A 20,556-nucleotide genomic window follows, 5' to 3' on the forward strand; every position below is an offset into this window, starting at 1 on the left:
TGGACATGGAAAAACCCAAGTCAACAAATCTATGGTAACCAATATGACCAAGGACATGAGCTGTTACAGTGACTTCCCCTTCCAGGAAGATTATCCCAACTACATGAACCAAGCAAAGATGTTGCGCTCCTATGCTAAGCACTTTGACCTTCTGAAATACATTCACTTGAAGGTAAGAAACCTTAGATGCTTGAGAACTGAAGAAATAGATACTGAGTGAGCTCCTGCCTGAATTTCTCTCCATATGACTGAGAGGCAAGATGGAGAAAAGGGAGGACTGGTCTCTCAGATGTCCAATAGGATTCTCGCTTAAACTGAATCACTCCTGACCTCGCCTTATTAATCCTTTCTTTTCACCTAGGAATCAAGAGTAGATTTCAAATGAGGGCACTTCCCAACACATCCTCTCTTTCTTGATTTTTAAAAATTTGTTTGGCTTAGTAGTATAAAGGACAGAACACAGAATTTGGAGCCAGAGAATGTGGTTTCAAATCCTGACTCGACTACCTTCTGTCCCTGTGACTTTGCACAAGTCACTTGACCTTTCTAGACCTCAGTTTTCTTATCTATAAAAATGAGGGGCTTGGATGAGACATTCCTTAAAGCCCAAAATTGATGATTCTATTTATAATTCCTTTCAATAGATATAAGGTATCTTTGATAGTAAGGAAGAGAAGACGCTTGTGCTAGGGAAATTGCAAAAGATCTCTCCCTTTCCTAGCCTAGATTTTTGAGTACCCTTCCGACTTCCAGACTTCCAAATGCTAGCATATGGAAGAATTAAAATCAGGACTACTGAAATCTGGTAAATTGAGTGACTTTGGATATTTATTTACCTCACCCACTAAGTCACCAGGGTGTGCTAATGAGTAGGGAGGGATTTGTTTGCATTTCCTTTCCTCTGGTATAATGTTCATGAGAGATGTTAGAACTGCAAAAACGCCAGAGACAGGACATCTAGGTGGCTCAGTGGATAGAATATAGGCCCTGGAATCAGGAGGTCCTGAGTTCAAATTCAGATTCAGAGCCTTTCTAGCTGTGTGACTCTGGGCTAGTCCCTTAACCTTGATTGCTTCCAAAAAAGAAAATAAATAAATAAAATACTGAAGACCTCTTTATAAAAGCATACTTGTAAGTGAGAGTGTGCTAGTAATCGTTTAACAACTGACTCTCCATCCAAAAAATAGAAGCAGAATAAACTTTTAAGTTTAATAAGCATTATAGACATTTTCTCCATCATTTTCTTAAGTCTAGATCAGAGGTGAGGAACCTATAGCCTCAAGGTCACATGTTCCCCTCTAGGTCCTTAAGTGCTGCCTTTTGACTGAATCCAAACTTCCCAGAACAAATCCCCTTAATAAAAAGATTTGTTCTGTAACACTTGGACTCAGGCAAAAGGCCACACCCCAGGACCTAGAAGGCCCCATGTGGCCTCTAGGCCACAGGTTCTCTACCTAAGGTCTAGATAATCATCAAAACAATGTCAAGCCCTAATTTGTAGCACTTGCCAATTTCTAAGGTGTAAATGTTAACGCTAAAAATTTAACAATCTGGAGAAGCAGTATGGCCTGCCTCCAGCACTGCCCTGCAATTATTTTTTTTAAGGCATGAGATATTTCCATGTATCTCCCTCTCGCTGTAGCTGTCCTAGTCCATCTTCCCTCCCTGAAACGTTCAAGAGTTTCATGTCCACTGTGACTGGAGAACAGCCGCTGATCTCACATTCAGAGCTTTTTCCCGCGTTGATCCTGCTGTGTAGTGGGTCTGGCCCTGAGCTCTAGATAGGAAGAAGGTCTTCCTGTGCTTCCTCTCAGACGACTGTGCGCGGCGTGACAAAGCGTCCAGACTTCTCTGCCAGTGGGCAGCGGGAAGTGGTGACAGAGGCAAGGGGAAAGCAAGACACTGCTGTCTTTGATGCAGTCATGATCTGCACGGGGTACTACCTGAATCCTCACTTACCTCTAGAATCCTCTCCTGGTGAGTCAGTTAGACTGGGATCTGAGCAGAGGCTATTCTGCCAAGCTTTTCTAGGTAAAAGCATTTCATTCACCAATGAGAGCATTTTGTCCTTTGTCATAAGCAACTTCAGAGACATCAAATGCCAGCTGTCAAGGCACATGTGCCCAAAACGCTGCCTGACCCGGATTAAAATGTAAAATTGGGAAATATTTTATACAATAGAACATATATAATGTTAATATGTGGTTTTCTAGTCAATATGCAGTGGAAGGGATTCTTAGGTATGGTTTACTGACCTGTTTCTTTTTAACACCACTGATCAAATCCAACACAAACTGGAGGCAAAATGTACCTGTAAGGGCTTGCAAAAGTATCAGTTGTTATTAAAATGTAAAGCACTTCTGGTGGTCATCATCATCTTTGGGTTGTAGGAGTAATAACAACATTGATGATTCAGAAGCTTTGAATCCCTCTTACTCCCAGTGCACTTGTCAATCATGGTGGACATCTTTAGCCAAACAGACCAGGTAGAAGAGGGCAGTTCTCTATGGAAATAATTCTCAGTCACTCTGTATGTACCATGGTTGTGTGGGTAAAATTATTAATTATTGAATTGCAGGAAAATGTATTATTTCATTGTTTGAGTCTAGCCTTGCCTGGCAAGAAACCGGTCTTGTATTGCTTAGAGATCAAAGTAGTTTACTGCTTAACTTAGGACACCAGGTCATGCCAACCCCAGAAAACATCAAGTGATCCAAAGACTGATGCTTGAAATTTCCAGTTTCCCAAGAAATATATTTTAATTATTCTAAGTGAAACTTAATCTATGTGCATTATTTAGAAACATTATGTCAACCAATCAGATGTCTGTCTCCTTGCTTTAAATCTATACTACAAAAGGCAGTGTGGCCAAGTAGCTAGGCGTGGAGTCAGGAAGACCTGGGTTCAAATTCTGCTTCCAATGCTTGTTAGCTGTGTGACTATTAGCAAATCACTTACCTATCTGAGTCTTCGTTTCCTTATCCGTAAAATAGCAATTATAATAATACCTGTGGTACCTATGTCATGGAGTTGTTATGAAGCTCTAATTAGATAATGTATCTAAAGTGTTTTGCACATGTTTAAGTGTTTTATAAGTAAAAGAAAGGCAGTATGGGGTAATGGATAGAGTGCTGAATGTGGAATCGGGAAGACCCGTCTTTGACTCCTGCCTCAGATGCATTGGCTGAACGATGAGGCAAGTCACTTAAACTCTGGGGCCCTCTGTTTCCTTATCTGCCTACCTCACAGAGCTGTCATGAAGATAAAAAGAGATAATGGATATAAAGTGCTTTGCAAACCTGAAGGCACTATGCAGTTGTGAATTATAATTATTACACCATGGCAACGGTAAGTTAGATTAATAATTTTCTTTTTGGAGCTATTAAAGAAAGGTTCTCCAAATTCTTTCTCTGAGAATTCCTCTTTGGCCCACAAAGCCCTACAAACAGTTAACAATGCCTTTACAAGTATACAAAATTAGTTTACTAATTTTGAATGTTGTCCCTTTCCTATATAGGCAACGTGTGGACTATTTCTCCTCTTCGCCTAGGAATAACAGGCAATAATGCCAGGCAACATCTGCACAACATCAGCAGAGTCTTTTAAAATTTGTCAGGTTTTTTTTTTTTTTTAATCAGCTTAGGCAAGAGACCGGGGGGGGGGGGGGGGGCGTGAGGGAATGTTGGGGGAAGGACAGGGAGCTGTCCTTGGAGTCAGGAAAACTGATATTCAAGCCTTGCCTCTAACACACAATAACTGTAAGACTGGAAAAAACATTTAATCTTTCAGGACCCAGGTAAGAATTTAATATCATTAAATGGCAGCTTTGACAACTTGCACCAGTATAGAGAGTTTCCACAAAGGAGAGTTCTAGATCAGAGGAGAGAGATCTGGACCGAGAGGAAAAAAAAAAATGTAATCATATGTCCTTTGACTAATTCTATAAATTTAATCCAATTGCACACTACGGCTTATTTTTTTTCCTCACTTAAGTAACCAGTTGTTTTGAATATACTGAATAAAGAGGTTGTTTAGTAATACCATCGAATGGTTCATCATGTCTAACAGAGAACTGTTTTGTTCCTCCATTTGCTTCCACTGATATAGTTCCTAAGCACTCCACCCTTGGTTAAACCCCACCTTCTGATTTTCCCACAGGAATCAAAAAATTTCAAGGACAGATCCTACACAGTCAGGAATATAGGAGTCCAGAAGGTTTTCAGGGTAAACGGGTCATTGTGATTGATCTTGGGAATACTGGCAGTGATATTGCAGTGGAACTCAGTCATGTGGCATCTCAGGTACACTGACCTCTCTATAAGCCCTCTGACTCTCATTTTTCCCATAATTCTTTGCTTTGAGATTGTGAAACATACAAGGTAATCATAATTTAAGATGAATACACAGTGACATAAACCCTGGAATTTCTCAAAGGCACTCCTAGCTCTTAGCTTTCTGAATCATGGCAAGTCTCCACTTGACGAATGAGCATGTCTCCAAGGATCGTGTTAGAAAAATGCTATTGATACCTGACCATTAGGTACTTTCCAGAGAAAGCTATTTCTTGCTACTCTCTCATTCCCAAACAGGCAAAGGATCAGAAATTTAGATTGCCCTATGGACCTAAAGGCAAATGTCAAAAGATCTGAGTTCAACTCTCAGCTTTGCTACTAATAAGATATTAGGATTTTAAAGTAAGAGCTCATCCATCTAATCCTATCATTTTGCAGATAAGAAGACAGAATCTCAGAAAGGTTAAGTAATTTGTCTGGCAAAGCCAGAATTCTATTCAGGTATTCTGGCTCTAATTACTGTATTTTTTTTTCATTTCACAACTTCATTTCAAAGCAACAAATGTGAAGAGGGAAATCAAAGTGAGAAGATTGGCCTAAATTGTTTCTAAAATCATTTCTAGCTCTAAATACGATGATCCAAGCTCTGAATCTATAATCATATGATACATATAGACATAAAGAAACTTATAAACACATAGATAAATTCTGATGTAGTTCTATTAAATATCTTCCCAAATCTTCATTTTATTAATAATAAATTACAAATAAATAACAAATTTTCATTTGTAAAGTGCTTTAAGATTTACAAAAAGAGATTAAGTGCCACACCTATGCTCACGCTGCTAATAGGTAGCAGGACCTAAAATCAAATCCATGTCCTTCAATTCCAAGTTCAAACAATATTTCCACTACACCATACTATATTTCAGAACTCTTGAGGATAAAAGGTAGAAATGCTAATACTACCTACCTTAAAAGTTACATTTACTTTTATGATACTAGACCAAAATATTTTTTTAATATAGGAGGATGAAGAGGGAGAAATGGTATAGGATAAAGTATTTTCAATTATTTCTTTTCTAGAAATCAGAAAAAAATGTGTTGGACAGAAATCTGCTGGTAGATATTTAACAACCAGCTCTCCAGAGGCGACAATGTATGCAGGACACATTTTTAAGTTTAATCTTCATTGTTAACATTTTCTCCATCACTTTCTCAAGTATAAACAATCAATAAAACAACAAACAAAGCCCTGACTTGTTAGTAGTTACTTATTAGTAGCATTTGCCTATTTCTGAGGTATAAATGTTAACAATGAAAATTTAACAATCAGTTCTCTCCAGCTGGTACCAGTTGGCTCTAACATAGCTCTGGATACAGACTTTGTTTTCATTGATATAGGCAATTCCTAGATGAGGAAACTCTCCCTATCAATTCAGGGTCAGCTTCTTCTATGTTACTTCAAGTCTTTTAGAATGCTAAGAAGTTAGGTGACTTGCCCAGGGTTGCACAGCCAATATATGTTATAGGCAGAACTTGAGCCTGGATCTTCTTGGCTCCAGCACCAGTTCTCTGTTCTCTATGCCTTGGCTGCCTCTTGTCCAATAAATATTATTTGTAAAATAACAGTGAGAGGAGCAGCTAGGTGGCACAGGGGATACAGCACTGGGCCTGGAGTCAAGAGGACCTAATTTAAATCTGGCCTAAGACACTTTCTAGCTGTGTGACCTGTGTGCCTCCAAATAATAATAATAACAATAATGATAATAATAATAATAACAATGGAGAGAAGTTTAGGAACTCATTTGTTCACCTGTGCATCAGTCTTTCGATTCTACTCCTTTAATCATTTCAAAATGTACCTGAATTTGCATCATTCATAGATGCTGCCGAGAAGACACTTTAGAGATCATCTAGTCCAACCCACTTTGAGTTCAGATGAGGACGAGGAAACTGAAGCTCAATGATGAGGAATGATTTACCCAAGATTACACAGTCAGTAAATAGCCATAGTAGGGTTTTGAACCCAGGTACTCTGACTTCAATATGTATGAAAATTGCACTGTATGAAATTACCTCTCACTTGAGGAAATTTCCATGTGTTTCACTTCTAAGACATTAAAGCTCTCAAAGACAAAACTATTGTATGGATTGTATAGGAAGAAGTAATATAAAATGACTAAAACTTTACCCATCATGCCTTACCATTTAGGTGTTTCTCAGTACTAGAAGTGGTGCCTGAATCCTTAGCCGTCTTTCTAAAGATGGCAACCCCACTTTGACGATCTTCATAAGAAGATTTCATCTAATGGTTTCATCCATGCTGCCTTCATCCATGAAAAACTGTATGACGATGAAACAAATTTCAAAATGGTTTAACCACAAGAATTATGGATTGGGTATTCCTAAGAGGTAATCATTTTAAAATGGAAATATTTACTTGCAGAAATTTTTTAATATCATGACATTATAGCAAGTTAAAATGCAATATTTTCATCATGTTACTATAATTATGTTGATCAAAAATATTTGGAATTAAGGATTTTTAAGGATCAAAAATTTAAAAAGGCTAATTGGAGAGTTTGGAAGGATACCTGACAGGAGACTGACTGTTGGCTTCATATCAAGTTGGAGAATCAAGGAATCTAAATTTTCTTTGAAAAGTCCTAAGATAGATTGACTCTAGAAGTAAAATATGTATGGTACCAGTGAACTCAAAGATTCACATATCCCTTGTTGATTAACAAGTATCAAATACCAAATAACAAGAATCAAATATTATTAGGGAGGCAATTTGGTACAGAATTAGCATCATACAAGGTACTGACTCTGGAGTAAAAAGATGAATGTTCAATTCCTGACTTCAATGTTTAACCTTAACCCCTGGGCCTTGATTTCTTCATTTATAAAATGAGGGAATTAAGCTTTTACATTAAGGGACTGGAGGGGTTGGAATATAATAATCTGGAGGTCAAAGGAGATAGGATTAAAACCAAGAATCACCTACCCAGCAAAACTGAGTATAATCCTTCAGGGGGAAAAATGGACATTAAGTGAAATAGAGGACTTTCAAGCATTCTTGATAAAAAAGACCAGAGCTGAAAAGAAAATCTGACTTTCAAATGCAACACTCAAGAGAAGCATGAAAGGGTAAACAGGAAATAGAAATCATAAGAGACTTATTAAAGTTAATCTGTTTACATTAAAAAAAATGAGGGAATTAGACTAGATGGCCTCTGGGGTCTTTTACAGCTCTACATCTACAAGTCTATAAATAGAACTAAATAAAGGGGGTATGAATTTCTAGGAAGAATAACATGTACTGTCTAGCTAAACAGCCAACTACTTGTAATAAGCTCTATGTCACCCAACTGAGAATGTCATCAAAGGAAATGGGAACATTTTAAAGAATGACTTTTATTACAACCTCTATCTACTTCTTCACTCCCACTCCCCTGGAAACCTCATCTCCAAAATCATAGTGGAAATAAATGGAAAAACATGATTCAATATACAATTTTTCCAAGAATAGAATGATTTCAAAGTAAATCAGTCATATGGGTGGATATCATTATCAATCAGTTGCTTTGAAATGTGTAGTACAAAGGATGAAAGTGCACTTTTCATTTTTCTATAAATGATTTCATTTCATAGCCAGTTTTCCTTTAGACTTAGTTTACTTCCATTAAGACTCTACTTCTGCCTGGCTTTGGTTTTATCTTAAGGACCTGAACAGATATTCAGTTAGCTTATCCTTGGAAAGAGGTTATAAAGTCTCTTTCAGAAATGTACAATTATCCCTTCCACATGTCAAGGGTTAGGGGTTTGGTGTCCCAGTGATCTGGAAAATCCATGTAAAATTTTTGGCCCTCCCTTCATACCAGAGGAGAAGTCTCAATTTTTTCTGTCTTTGATGGGGTGTTTATAGTATCTTGTAAAATTTGGGTTAAATATTTGGTCATAGGCTCTGTGTTGTCTGTTGACCTTCACATGTCATCTGCAGCTTCCACAAAACTGCCAAAAAATGCCCATTTAATTTCTTATGCCAACTTGCAAAACTGTGATGGGGAAAGTCATGAGGTGGAAGGGATGACTATTCCTAGAGAGGAATTTTGTTTCTAAATACATAATGAACAAATTTCTAGGGGTTTACTGTTGGAAGTAGGAAGAGAAAGGTTAGAAACATTCATCTTAAGCCTATGGAAAGTTACTGGATGAACTATTTTGACTAAATAGAGTAATGCATTCATACAAATAAGTAATTTAACATAAATTTCCATAGATCAGTTAGGTATTTTCATCTCATCTAGTGCTTAGCACAGTTGTCCAGGGCTTAGCATAGTGCCTGGCATATAGTAGGTGCTTAATAACTGTTTATTGATTGATCAATTGATCTACATACAAAATCAATGAGTGGGCTTTTTTCATTTCTTTGTTTCCATACCAAAGGCAAATACAAAGCTTGATTGTAAATGATGAACTGTATCCTTTGTGGTACCATCACTGTTAAGGCCAATGTGAAAGAGTTTACAGAAACCTCTGCCATCTTTGAAGATGGGACAGTGGAAGATGACATTGATGCAGTGATTTTTGCTACAGGATTCACATTCTCTTTTCCTTTCCTTGAAGAACCTACAAGAAGTCTGTGGGGGAAAAAAATCTACCTATACAAATATGTGTTTCCTTCAAACCTGGAAAAGCCAACAATGGCTGTTAAGGGCCATATCAGCCTTAAAGGAGCCTTCTTGCCAGGTGCAGAACTCCAGGGAAGATGGGCCACAAGAGTCTTTAAGGGTAAAGATATTCCTTTAGGATTAAAAAACTTTTTAAAAATTATCTAATTCTGCCTGGTTGTTACCGCTTCCCTACCTAAAATCAAACAAAATTTTTTGTCCAAAAATATATAGAATCTTTACAGCAATAGGGCTATGGGCAAGTGAAACTTTTTTTTTCCTTTTTTTTTTTTTTAAAAAAAAAGTCCTCAAAAAAGCTTTCAAGCAATATGACCTTTCTGTAGATCATTATCTTGGGCAAACTTTGTGTTGGTGTAAACTAGATAAAATTGAAAAGTTTTAAAGGATTTTTGGATCCTATGTGATACATGGGTCTGAGAAGTGAGGTACGTATGGTGTCTGTGACTATAGAGATGAGACCTTACTTTGGTCCATATTCAAATTTTTCAAGTTGATTCAAAATTTGGGAGGCTTACGCAGTCTTTCAAACAAGGCAGTTCTGACTGTTTTTAGAAAGAGGCAGAGTGGGGGTCAGCTAGGTGGCACAGTGGATAGAGCACTGGCCCTAAAGTCAGGAGGACCTGAGTTCAAATCTGGCCTCAGACCAAACACTTGACACTTGCTAGCTGTGTGACCCTGGGCAAGTTACTTAACCCCAATTGCCTAAAAAAAAGAAAAAGAAAAAGAAAAAGGCAGAGTGGTACAGTGAGAAGAATGCTGGATGTGGAATCAAAGAAATTGATTCGTATCTCAGCTCTGTTATTTAACATAGAATCATAGATTTAGAGTTGAAAGGGAACTTAAAGTAACAAAATCCAATCCCCACATTTTACAAATGAAGAAACTGAGACCCAGAGAACTAAAATTACTTGCCCAGGGTCACACATCTACAAAGTGTCTGAGGTGGTATTTGAAACCAGGTCTTCCTGATTTCAAGTCCAGCCTGTATCTATGCATGCCACTCTTGCATGAACTGGAGTAAATCACTTCATCTCATTAGGCTTTAGCTTTGTCAGCTGTCTAACAAAAGAACTGGACTAGATGATCTTAAAGGTCCCTTCCATCTCTAAATCTCTGACCCTATGGTTTTATATTATCTCCAATAGATTGGTGTGATGTCCTTATACTTGGTCAAGATCAAGGTTCATAGCAGCAATGAGGGTCAGACTGGGATGAGTGGAATATGGAGACTAGACAAAGACAGTGTAGGGCAGGTAAACAAAGAAGGTCCCAACAGCAGGTACTAGAAGGAAGTTTGGGCAGGTGGTTGGGGTTTCACAAAAGGGCAGGGGTTTCTTATATTTTCTTCTTTTTTATTAATTTGTTTTGATTTATCAACAATCACTTCCATAAGCTTTTGAGTTTTAAATTTTTCTTCCCCTCCCTCCCCACCTCCTTTCCCAAGACAGTGTGCAATCTGATATATGCTATACATATACATTCCTATTAAACGTATTTTCACATTAGTGATGTTGTAAGGAAGAATTAGAACCAATAGGAGGAACCACAAGAAAGAGAAAACAAAACAAAACAGAAGAAAAAAATAGCAAACAGTACACTTTGATCTGCATTCAAAAAAAAAGGGCAGTTTTAAATGGAAAGTTGGGCAAAGTGATGTTAAGTGTGAGGGGATAGCTAATGGTTATCAACAAGAGATTGTCTTGGCAGGGGAGGGCAGGCAAATAAGTTGCATCAAGGCATTTCTGTTAGCAAATAACAGACATCCAGCCATAGGGACTGAGGTAACAGGCAAGGGTACCAGACAAAGTTGACTAGATAGCCCGTCATCCTGAAAGAGAATCTTCAGTACCAGACAAGGACCAAGTACTAGGAAGACAAAGGAGATTGATCATGATTGTGCTGTGAAATTAGGGTCACAAAAAGTCACAAGACCAGTTTCTGGGATCATCTGATTTGCCTCTTAAAATAATTGTATTTAGCATGGGAAAAGTAAATTGGCTTTGGAATCATAGTTTGATTTCAAATACTGCCTCTGATGTGTATTTAATCTTGTGACAAGTGTTATAACCTGCCTGAGTGCCAGTTTTCTCATCAGTAAAATGAGGAGGTTAGATTAGATCCCTTTTAAGGTCCTTTCTAGCCTTAAATCCATGACATTGTTCTACAATCAATTTTAACTGTTGTTTAAACTTCAGGGATAACAGTTGAGTGGCTCAAGTCTTGCACTGATATCTAAGAAATATTGAAACCTGAAGGTTTTTAGTGCTCTGGCTAAATTTCTCTTACTGAGAATTTATACAAAAACATGGGGAAGAGTCACCTAGGATGAGAAAACATGGGCGGGTTGTGATCTCCACTGGTAAAAGGAGTGCCCACATGAATGAGATTACTGATTCATTGAAGTATTCAAGTCTAGTAGCTTTAGCAGACATGTTCTGGACAATTGTCTACAATTAAGGAAAAACTATGGATTTTATTTCTGTCACAGGGCTATGCAAGATACCTCCAACAAATCAATTGATGGCAGAGGCTACCAAGAAGAAGCAGCTTGTTAAAAAGTATGAAATATTCCTCACCGCAGAGACAAGCAAGTGAAGATTCTCTTCACAAAATAAATTTTGCATATCAAAGTATTTCCATGACCCATAAATAGAAAAGATGATCTTAATATAAAAATAGTTTTATGTACACTTATCTATTTGTGTTTTATTTCATGCAAACCTATAAATTCTCTGAGGTCAAGGATCCTCTCTTAAATAAATTTTATAGTTTCCCAGCCTAGTAGAAGACTTTGCATCTAGTTGGTCCTTAGTGTTTGTTATGTACTGTTAGATCTAGGTACAAGACATATTGCCAGTAATCCTGTGTAAATTCCTAAACCCATTGCCACAGAAGACCTAGTGATAAACTTCCAAATAATTGAACTATCCAAAAGTAGAATGGGCTTTCATGGGAGAAAGAGGAAGGAAAGGCAAGGGAACAAACATTTATTAAGCACTACTGTGTACCAGACACTATACAAAGTGCTTTGGAATCTTGGCTCTTGGAGGAAAATGGCATTCCCCAAGATCTATACTTTTTAACATTTTCATCAATGACTCAATCCAGGCATAGGTGACATACTTGTCCCACTTAATAGACATAAAAGGAAATTCTTAACTTAGGTTCAAATATTTAGCTTCTAAACTATGAGATAAGCAAGGCATGTTAAAATATTAGTTCATCTTAGAAAAATATCTAGAAGTTTTAGAGGCCTTTAAGCTCATTATAGAGGCAACTAGGTGGTGCAGTAGATAGAGCGCCAGGCCTGGACTCAGGAAGAGCTGAGTTCAAATCTGGCCTCAGACACTTACTAGTCATATGACCCCAGGCAAGTCATTTAAGCCAGTTTGCCTCAGTTTCCTCATTTGTAAAATGAGCTGGAGAAATAGCAAGCCACTCTAGTACCTTTGCCAAGCAAACCACAAATGGAGTCACAGAGTCTACGTGACTGAAATGGCTAAACAACAACATCAAAGCTCATTATAAGAATGTCTTCAAAGGAAGAATAAGCATACTCTGGGGGACAGACTTTCCACTTTTCTAGGTCATTATGAGCTGCCAGGGTGTTATGTCAGTAGCATGGGCTCTCAGAGTGCCCAAGCCTAGAGAGGCCCTAGTTAAAGCATACTTGGAGCATTGTATTTGGTCCTGGCCAACATATTTTAGATAAGACATGGATAAAGCAGAGAATAGCCAGAAAACAACATCCGAGGATAAAGGCCACAAGATTGTGCATATGAGTTTCACTTGAAGGTGCTGGGGATATTTAGCCTTAGGAAGAGATCTAGAGGGAAAGTAAATGGTGATTTAACTTATAAAACTATGAGATGAGGACAGGCATGCTTGTTCTTTGAATATCTGCCAGGAAAGACCATGATGGCAGCAAGAAGTGAGGCTGCAATCACACTTTAATAAAGCACAGAGAGTATAGGGGAAAAGAGCACAGAAAGTACAGAGACAAGTAGCAGAAGGGGGATACAGAGGCAGAAGGTGTGAGGATGAGGATAGGGTGGTGGAGAAAGGCTGGCAGAGCTGGGGAAGAGGATAGGGAAAGAAAAGGCATAAAAAATCACTCACATCACTATGAATTAGAGTTGGGAGCACTCAGCAGTATGGACCCCATGGAGAGGGAAAGAAGATGGAGGAGCAGAAGTTTGAAGTCTCATTTTTATAGGGTTTTTGTGGGGGAAGAGACTAACTCTTATCTGAGTCACCTTGGGTTATTCATTAACATATCCACATTATATCAAGTGTTCAGTATAACTTTTAAAGTTAACATGTCTACATCATCCCAAAATTATCAGCACTATTTGGTGGTCTACTAATCTTAGAGCTTATCTGAGATTTGCATAACATAGGACCAAAGCATCCCAAACAACAAGGACAAGATGGCTTCCCTTCATTAAGTATATAGTACCAGGATGTGATTTTTGGTAAATGTAGGATACAGTTTGCAAATTATCATCCTTTGATCTTTGAGACAGTCTGTACCTGACTTCTAGGTTCCCCTTAACAGTCTTACTTCCTAGTATTGCTAGTTTATATTGGCTACTCATAAACTATACTGACTGGGGGTGGGTGGTCAAGAGGACCAAGATACAATTTTAACACTGAAAGTGATAGCTGTTTTTAAGTATTTGAAGGGCTGTGATAGAGGAAAAGGATTAGATTGGCCCCAGAAGAGAGAACTAGGTACTATGGGTAGGAGTCACAGAAAGGCAAATTTTATATAAAAATAAGCAAAATAAGTTTATTATAAGGGGAAAACTTCCTACTATTTATAGCTATCCAAGAGTAGAATGGGCTTCCATAGGAGGAAAGTAAAGGAAAGGGAACATGCATTTTTAAAGCACCTACTATGCGTCAGGCACCATGCAAAGTGCTTCATACATATAATTTCATTTGCTCCTTCAAAAACCCTGTGAAGTAGGGACTATTATCATCCCCATTTTATGGTTAAGGAAATTGAGGCAAACAGATATTAAGTGACTTGCCCAGAGCCACACAGCTAGTAAATATCTAAGGCCAAATTTGTGCTCAGGTCTTCCTGACTCCATGCCCACCTCTCTATCCGCTTCACTACCTAGCCACCTTGGTTCTCTTCTTTGGAGGTCATCAAGAAAAGGCTGGATGTTGTTGTTGTTGTTGTGGTGGTTGTTGTTTGCCCTTTGTTCTCTAAAAGGACCAATGATATCACAAGGGTGATGACTTGCACATGAATTGGATGTAAGTGAGGCAGAGCTGCATCAAAATCCTGTGGCGAGACAAAGGTCAAGATGGCCCAGAGTGAGTGACCTTGGCTTTTCTAAATTAAGGTCTTTCCCAAATCTCAGCTTGTCTGAGTCCATGCCCATTCAATGACTAAAGGCTAGGTAAGAACTGAGACAAAAGATGACCCAATTTGCCAGCACAAAGACATAAATCTGCTAGAGGAAGATCCTCAGAGTTTCTGGCCAGAACAGAAATCAGATGCTATTTACATTCATTCTAAGCCATCAAAACCTAAACAAAGAGCCACAGAGGTTTGATTTAGGGCTATCACTGGCCACTCAATGAAAGAGTGATCTGGGTTTAAGGGCATAATCTAGTAGCTCCATTTAAAACACATGGCCTCTTTTAAAGCCTGTTTTTTCAGAACTATAGTTCAAGAAATCAAAAATGAAAACTGTTCAGGACAAAAAGTAAGTTGTCCCAGCTTTTCAGAAAAAAAAAAAGAAGGAGGAGGAGGAGAAGGTGAAGAAGAGGAAGATGAAGAAGGGGAAGGAGGAGGAAATAGCAGCATTTCCCAACTTCTGTTCAAATTGGCAGGTTGGGTCCCCAGAGAGTAGCTGCTACTGTTCTCAGATGACACAGCAAAAACTGTTAATACAAACCTTCTCCTAAGAACCTGGTTCACTCCTTCCCACAAATGCACACAATATCCATGAGGAAGTAAGTTTAAACTTAGACCATAATAGTAATGAGGCACATATGTAAGAAACGTGTGTGATGAGGTTTAACTCCTATCACATGCTCTGGAAGCCTGTGTGTGTGTGTGTGTGTGTGTGTGTGTGTGGAGACTTCATGCAGAACCTTTCTTGTTGTTGCTATTGCTGTTCCTTCATTCTCCAAGAGCACCAATGACTACTTGTAAGGCAGAATGTAGATTCCTTAAAGGCAGAAACTGTTCTTCATTTTGGCTTTGTTCAAATCGCATACCTAACATTCTGGCTCTGTGACCCTCAACAAATCATTTAATTTCTCAGTAATCTAGGCAACTCTCCAGCAGATATAGAGAAGATGTATACATAAATTGATAGAGGGAGTTTCCCTATCTAGGCATTTTCTATGTCTGTGAAATCACTGGACTTTCCCCTGTTCAGTATCTCTATTCACACTATATATACATAGTGCCTTGAGCTTCATAACTGTTTTAAAAATACTTGTTCAATAGATTGTTATGTTGTAGCAAGGATTCTTTTGAATGTATGAGTTGAATTAAAGGGTTGCTGAGTTCCATTGTAACACCTAAATCCTGTATTTTATAAGGAAACTGATTCTAAAATTAAGATCCATTCCATTTTCTAAATTCTTTGGTTACTTCTGGTTTTTATAGAAAAAACTAGCAAGATCAGAACTAACATTTTTGTTATCAACACAAATTCATGATTTATTTTAAATGAAAAGAAAAGCAGTATTTGGAATCCAAAAACACCCACCAAACCCACACTTTAGATTTTCTAGGAAGTTTCTGAGCATACATAGGTTTATGTTTATAGGAAGGACCAGTTTCTAGTTCGTGTTTACAGTGATCAGACTTTCCCTTCATACTGAATTCAGATTCCTAAACCAACACTTAAAACTGCTCCACTAATTTTACCTCTTTGCCATTTTTTCTTCTATACTCTACCTGTCCCCATTTCTCAAAATAAATATTTCTTCTTGCCCTCTCTGACAAAACAAACCAACTTATCTATTCTCGCCCAAGAAAAACATCCCTTTCATGTTTTGGTTCTTGAAATTTTGTGAAAAGGGAGATGAGAAGTTTGGGGAAGAACTGAGCAATGACAAAAGATTTACCATTTTCCTTCTTTTCACTAAGGGGCATCATTATGAATCCCATCAAAGAAACACTGGAATATATCACCTTCATGGATGAACTTGCTATATGCATAGGAGCAAAGCCCAGCATTTTATCACTGTTCCTTAAGGATCCCACGCTGGGAAAGGAAATTTTCTTTGGTCCCTGCACCTCTTACCAGTACCGACTGATGGCACCTGGGAAATGGGATAGAGCCAGAAATGCCATCTTGACTCAATGGGACCGAACCCTTAAATCCTCACAAACTCGAATTGTTGCTGATGTTTCTGAGCCTAGTACTGTGCCTCATTGGCTAAAAATCTGTGGTGGGACATCTGTGCTATTTTTTGCTGTTCTGCTTGCTTATAAATCTTCATTTCATGTAAAATTGGCTAGAGTTAGTGAACTGGGGAATAGACTTTCCACCTACCTAGTCAGTCACTGGCAAGCGTGAATAACCTCCTTGCAACAAGAACTCCCTCCCACCTCCTTTCCCTTCTGCATTCCATAACCTTCATCACAGAACAGGAAGCATATAGAACAGTCCTAGAACAAAGACTCCTAAAATTAGATGGCACAATTTGGTATACTTTTGCTGATGCACTTATTCCGCTATGTCTTTGCTGACTACGCTCTGCTTCCTTACTTAGACAGCTTGTTAATGCCTATAATCATTTACCCTTGGGCCTTACCCCTTCTCTGGCTTTGTCAACCTCCTCCACTTGAACCAAGACTCTCAGTACTTACCTCTTCTAATTCTCTTATCCCATTATACCTATAACTCAGAACGGGACCAAATTGAATAGTGAATGTCATTGTCCCCTTTGGCCTCTTCTCTGACAGTTTGCATAGTACTATATTTACTTTCTATAGAATCAATACCTTCTTGCCAGGACTGATTACCCAACAGTCCCTTATGCTATCACAGTAGGCTACACAAATTCACGAAGTAAGTATTGTACTTACCTGATTTTATCTTTCCCGTTCTACCCCAGCACCAGACTCACCAAACTTTCTTGTTGCTATTGAGATAATCTTTTAAGACACTCAAGCTAAACAACTCTGAGGTACCACATCACACCTATCAGATTGGCCAACATGACAAAACAGGAAAATGATAAATGTTGAAGAAGATGTGGGAAAATTGGAACACTAATACATTGTTGGTGGAGTTGTGAAATGATTCAACCATTTTGGAGAGCAATTTGGAACTATGCCCAAAGGGCCATAAAAATGTGCATACGCTATATCCCAAAAAGATCATAAAAATGGGGAAAGGACCCACATGTACAAAAATATTTATAGCAGCTCTTTTTGTGGTGGCAAAGAATTGGAAATTGAGAGAATGCCCATCAACTGGGGAATGGCTGAACAAGTTGTGGTATATGAATGTAATGGAATACTATTGTGCTATAAGAAATGATGAACAGGCTGACTTCAGAAAAACTTGGAAAGACTTGTATGATCTGATGCTGAATGAAGTAAGGAAGACCAGGAGAACATTGTACACAATAACAGCCATGTTGTGCTATGACTAATATTGATAGACTTAACCCTTCTCAGCAATACAAGGATCTAAGACATCTCCAAAGGCCTCGTGATGGAAAATGCCATCCACAAAGAAGAAAGAACTGTGGAGTTTAAAAATGCAGATCAAAGCATACTATTTGCTATTTTTTTCTTCTGTTGTGTTTTGTTTCCTCTTTCTGGTGGTTCCTCCTATTGGCTCTAGTTCTTACTTACAACATCACTAATGTGAAAATCTTGGGGAGGGAGGAAGGGAGGGAAAGGGAGAAAAATTTGAAGCTCAAAAGTTTATGCAAATGATTGTTGATAATTCAAAATAAATTAATTTAAAAAATAAAAAAAATTTTTTTAAAAGACACTCAAGCTATAATACACTCCTAACTGGTCTTCCTACCTTCAGTTTCTTCCACCTCCATTCTATCTTCCATGAAACTGCTACCCTGCTCAACCTAAACTACTGATCCCAGGATTTAAGGCCCTACAAAATCTCATTCCACCCTAATTTTCCAACCTTATTTCATATGAAATGACATATTATAGCCAAAGTGATGGGGATGGGAACTGAATGTGGAAGATATGGATGGGATGTAGGAATGGCAAGTAGCCTGGAGTGGTCCTGAGGTAACAGAGAAAGGGACCAGGATGGGATTAAGAAGTAAACTAATCTAGGTAGGCTGGGGTGGGCCAGATGTCTTGGGCAGAGGCACCAGTGATCTGGGCTAATGAAATGTATGGGAAAGCTCAAGGACTGAGAGTCCTTTCCTTTTAGGGGTTTAAATCCCATCTCCATCACAAAGCACCTTGCAAACCTCAAATTACTATATGTTACTATCCATTAGATCAAAGGATCTTAAGCTGGGGCTCCAAAACTTGTATTTCAACATAATTGCTTAACTTGTAATCCTATGTATTTTATTTTATTCATGTAAAAACATGATTCTGGGAGACTATAGGATTCATCAGACTGCCAAAGGAGTGCATCACACGTGCGCGCGCGCGCACACACACACACACACACACACACACACACACACACACACACCCAAGAATCCCTGCTTTAGGTACTCTATATTGGATTCAAATTAGACTACTATTTCCCAAACTTGGAAATTCTATTTTACCCTTCCATGAATTACATAAACCATCTGCCATACCTGAAAATAAATTCTTCCTCATCTTGGCCTCACTGAATCTTTATCATCCTTCAAAGCTCTGTTCAGGGATATTTCATGATTGTACTCATTTTTTAGAATTATATGTGGTATGAGTATGGGCATTTTCCCAAGCATTGTATTCTTGTCCCAGTACTTAGCACAATGCTTGATACATCATAGGTGCTAAATAAATACTAATTGTTTGTCATACTCTGGAGGTCTACTCAAGCAACAGGATTAAAACTCTTAATTAGCTCAATTCTACCTCCACTGGGAAATCATTTTATTTAGATCAAACCATTGAAAATCGCTTAGATCTAATTTCATAATAAATCAAACAGTTTAATTGAATTAGAAAAATCAACTAGTTGAAAAACATTTATTAAATACTTACTATGTTGTAGGCCCCAAGATAGTATCAGTATAAGGAAGAAATTGCTCAGTCACTTACTGAAGTCACTCAAGATGCTGGAGGCAGCTCTTGGGGTATACTGTTCCACATAAACCAGCATTAGTAGGATAAAAATTCACCCAGCTATTCCTGTGCCTGGAATTTATGGGAGAAAAATTATTGCCTACCTTGCCCTGCCCCTGGGAATAGTACCAAAACTAACCCACATGTTCAAAAACACATTAGCCCTTTATTCTCTCCTTTCTTTTCCTAGTCATTTAGTTCATCAGCTCAACTGAGCAATCTGGTCTCCATTTCCACCCAGGGTACCAAGTATCTGAAAGCACAAATGAAGCTGTACTAGAAGTGTCTCAATATTGATAGCCACTTGGAAATGCCATTCAGAGAAACATAGGGCCATATCTACTTAGATAAGCTGAGCCCATATCTACTTAGATACACACTACTCACTGCCTTCTCAAATTATCTTGTATTTATATATCTGTATGTATACATTGTGTGCCCTAATAGTTTTCAAAGAGGACCAATGACACCATAGAGTGATGTCTTGAGTATGAATTGGATTTAAGTGAGGCAGATTTGCAGATTTGCACAAACTCAACAGCCTCCCTCTTTCTTCCAGAGTGATGGAAGACCAGTGGCAGGACAAAAGTCAAAACAACTGGTGATGGCCTGGGATGCAGTGGATGACCTTATCTTGACATGTGGCGTGAGGAATTCATCTAAATCTAATATCTTCCATATTGTTACAATAATAATTTAGACATGGACTGGTAAACCAGAGCATCCCTCTCATCTCTAGCTAGCTGTTAAGGCTATCTTCCATTTTTATTTTTTTAATGGCTTTTAAATTAAAATTTATTTTTCTTTTTGTCTTTTGCTAGGCAATGGGGTTAAGTGACTTGCTCAGTGTCACACAGCTAGTAAGTGTCAAGTGTCTGAGGCCAGATTTGAACTCAGGTCCTCCTGACTCCAGGGCCAGTGCTCTATCCACTAAGCCACCTGCCTGCCCCTAAAATTTATTTTTCAATCAATATCAATCTACTTTCCTCTATTATAAACATGTATAGTTAAGCAAAACATTGGCCATGGTTTTAAAAAAAAAATTTTAGGAACTACCTAGTTGATTCTTTCTATTTCCACTTTGTTGGTTCTAAGAAATCTGGGCAGTTTTTTTAAAGAAAAATTATTGAAATATAATATCTAGGTGGTTTTTTTTTTGGTCATGGCTCTTAGGTAGTCTGCTGATTCTTAAATTATTTCTCCTTGACCTCTTTTCCAGGTTAGTTGTTTTTATTACAAAATATCTTATATTTTCTTCTTTTTTTCAGTCTTTTAGCTTTTAAAAATATTTCTTATTGTCTAATGGAGT

At 38.0% G+C, this 20,556-nt stretch overlaps 1 protein-coding gene across 1 annotated transcript in view; it reads left to right on the forward strand.

The window, feature by feature from the left end:
- Positions 1-11,584, forward strand: part of LOC114047529 (dimethylaniline monooxygenase [N-oxide-forming] 1-like) — a 61,143-nt gene extending 49,559 nt beyond the window's left edge. Inside the window, exons 9-11 of the mRNA XM_027868364.1 lie at positions 4,865-4,874; positions 8,807-9,089; positions 11,478-11,584. Of these exons, the coding sequence (XP_027724165.1) occupies positions 4,865-4,874; positions 8,807-9,089; positions 11,478-11,584 (400 nt within the window). The remainder of the gene's footprint in view (positions 1-4,864; positions 4,875-8,806; positions 9,090-11,477) is intronic.
- Positions 11,585-20,556: the final 8,972 nt, after the last annotated feature.

This window comes from Vombatus ursinus, unplaced genomic scaffold (assembly GCF_900497805.2).
Source record: "Vombatus ursinus unplaced genomic scaffold, bare-nosed wombat genome assembly UNPS02014789.1, whole genome shotgun sequence".
NCBI classification, from domain to species: Eukaryota; Metazoa; Chordata; class Mammalia; order Diprotodontia; family Vombatidae; genus Vombatus; species Vombatus ursinus.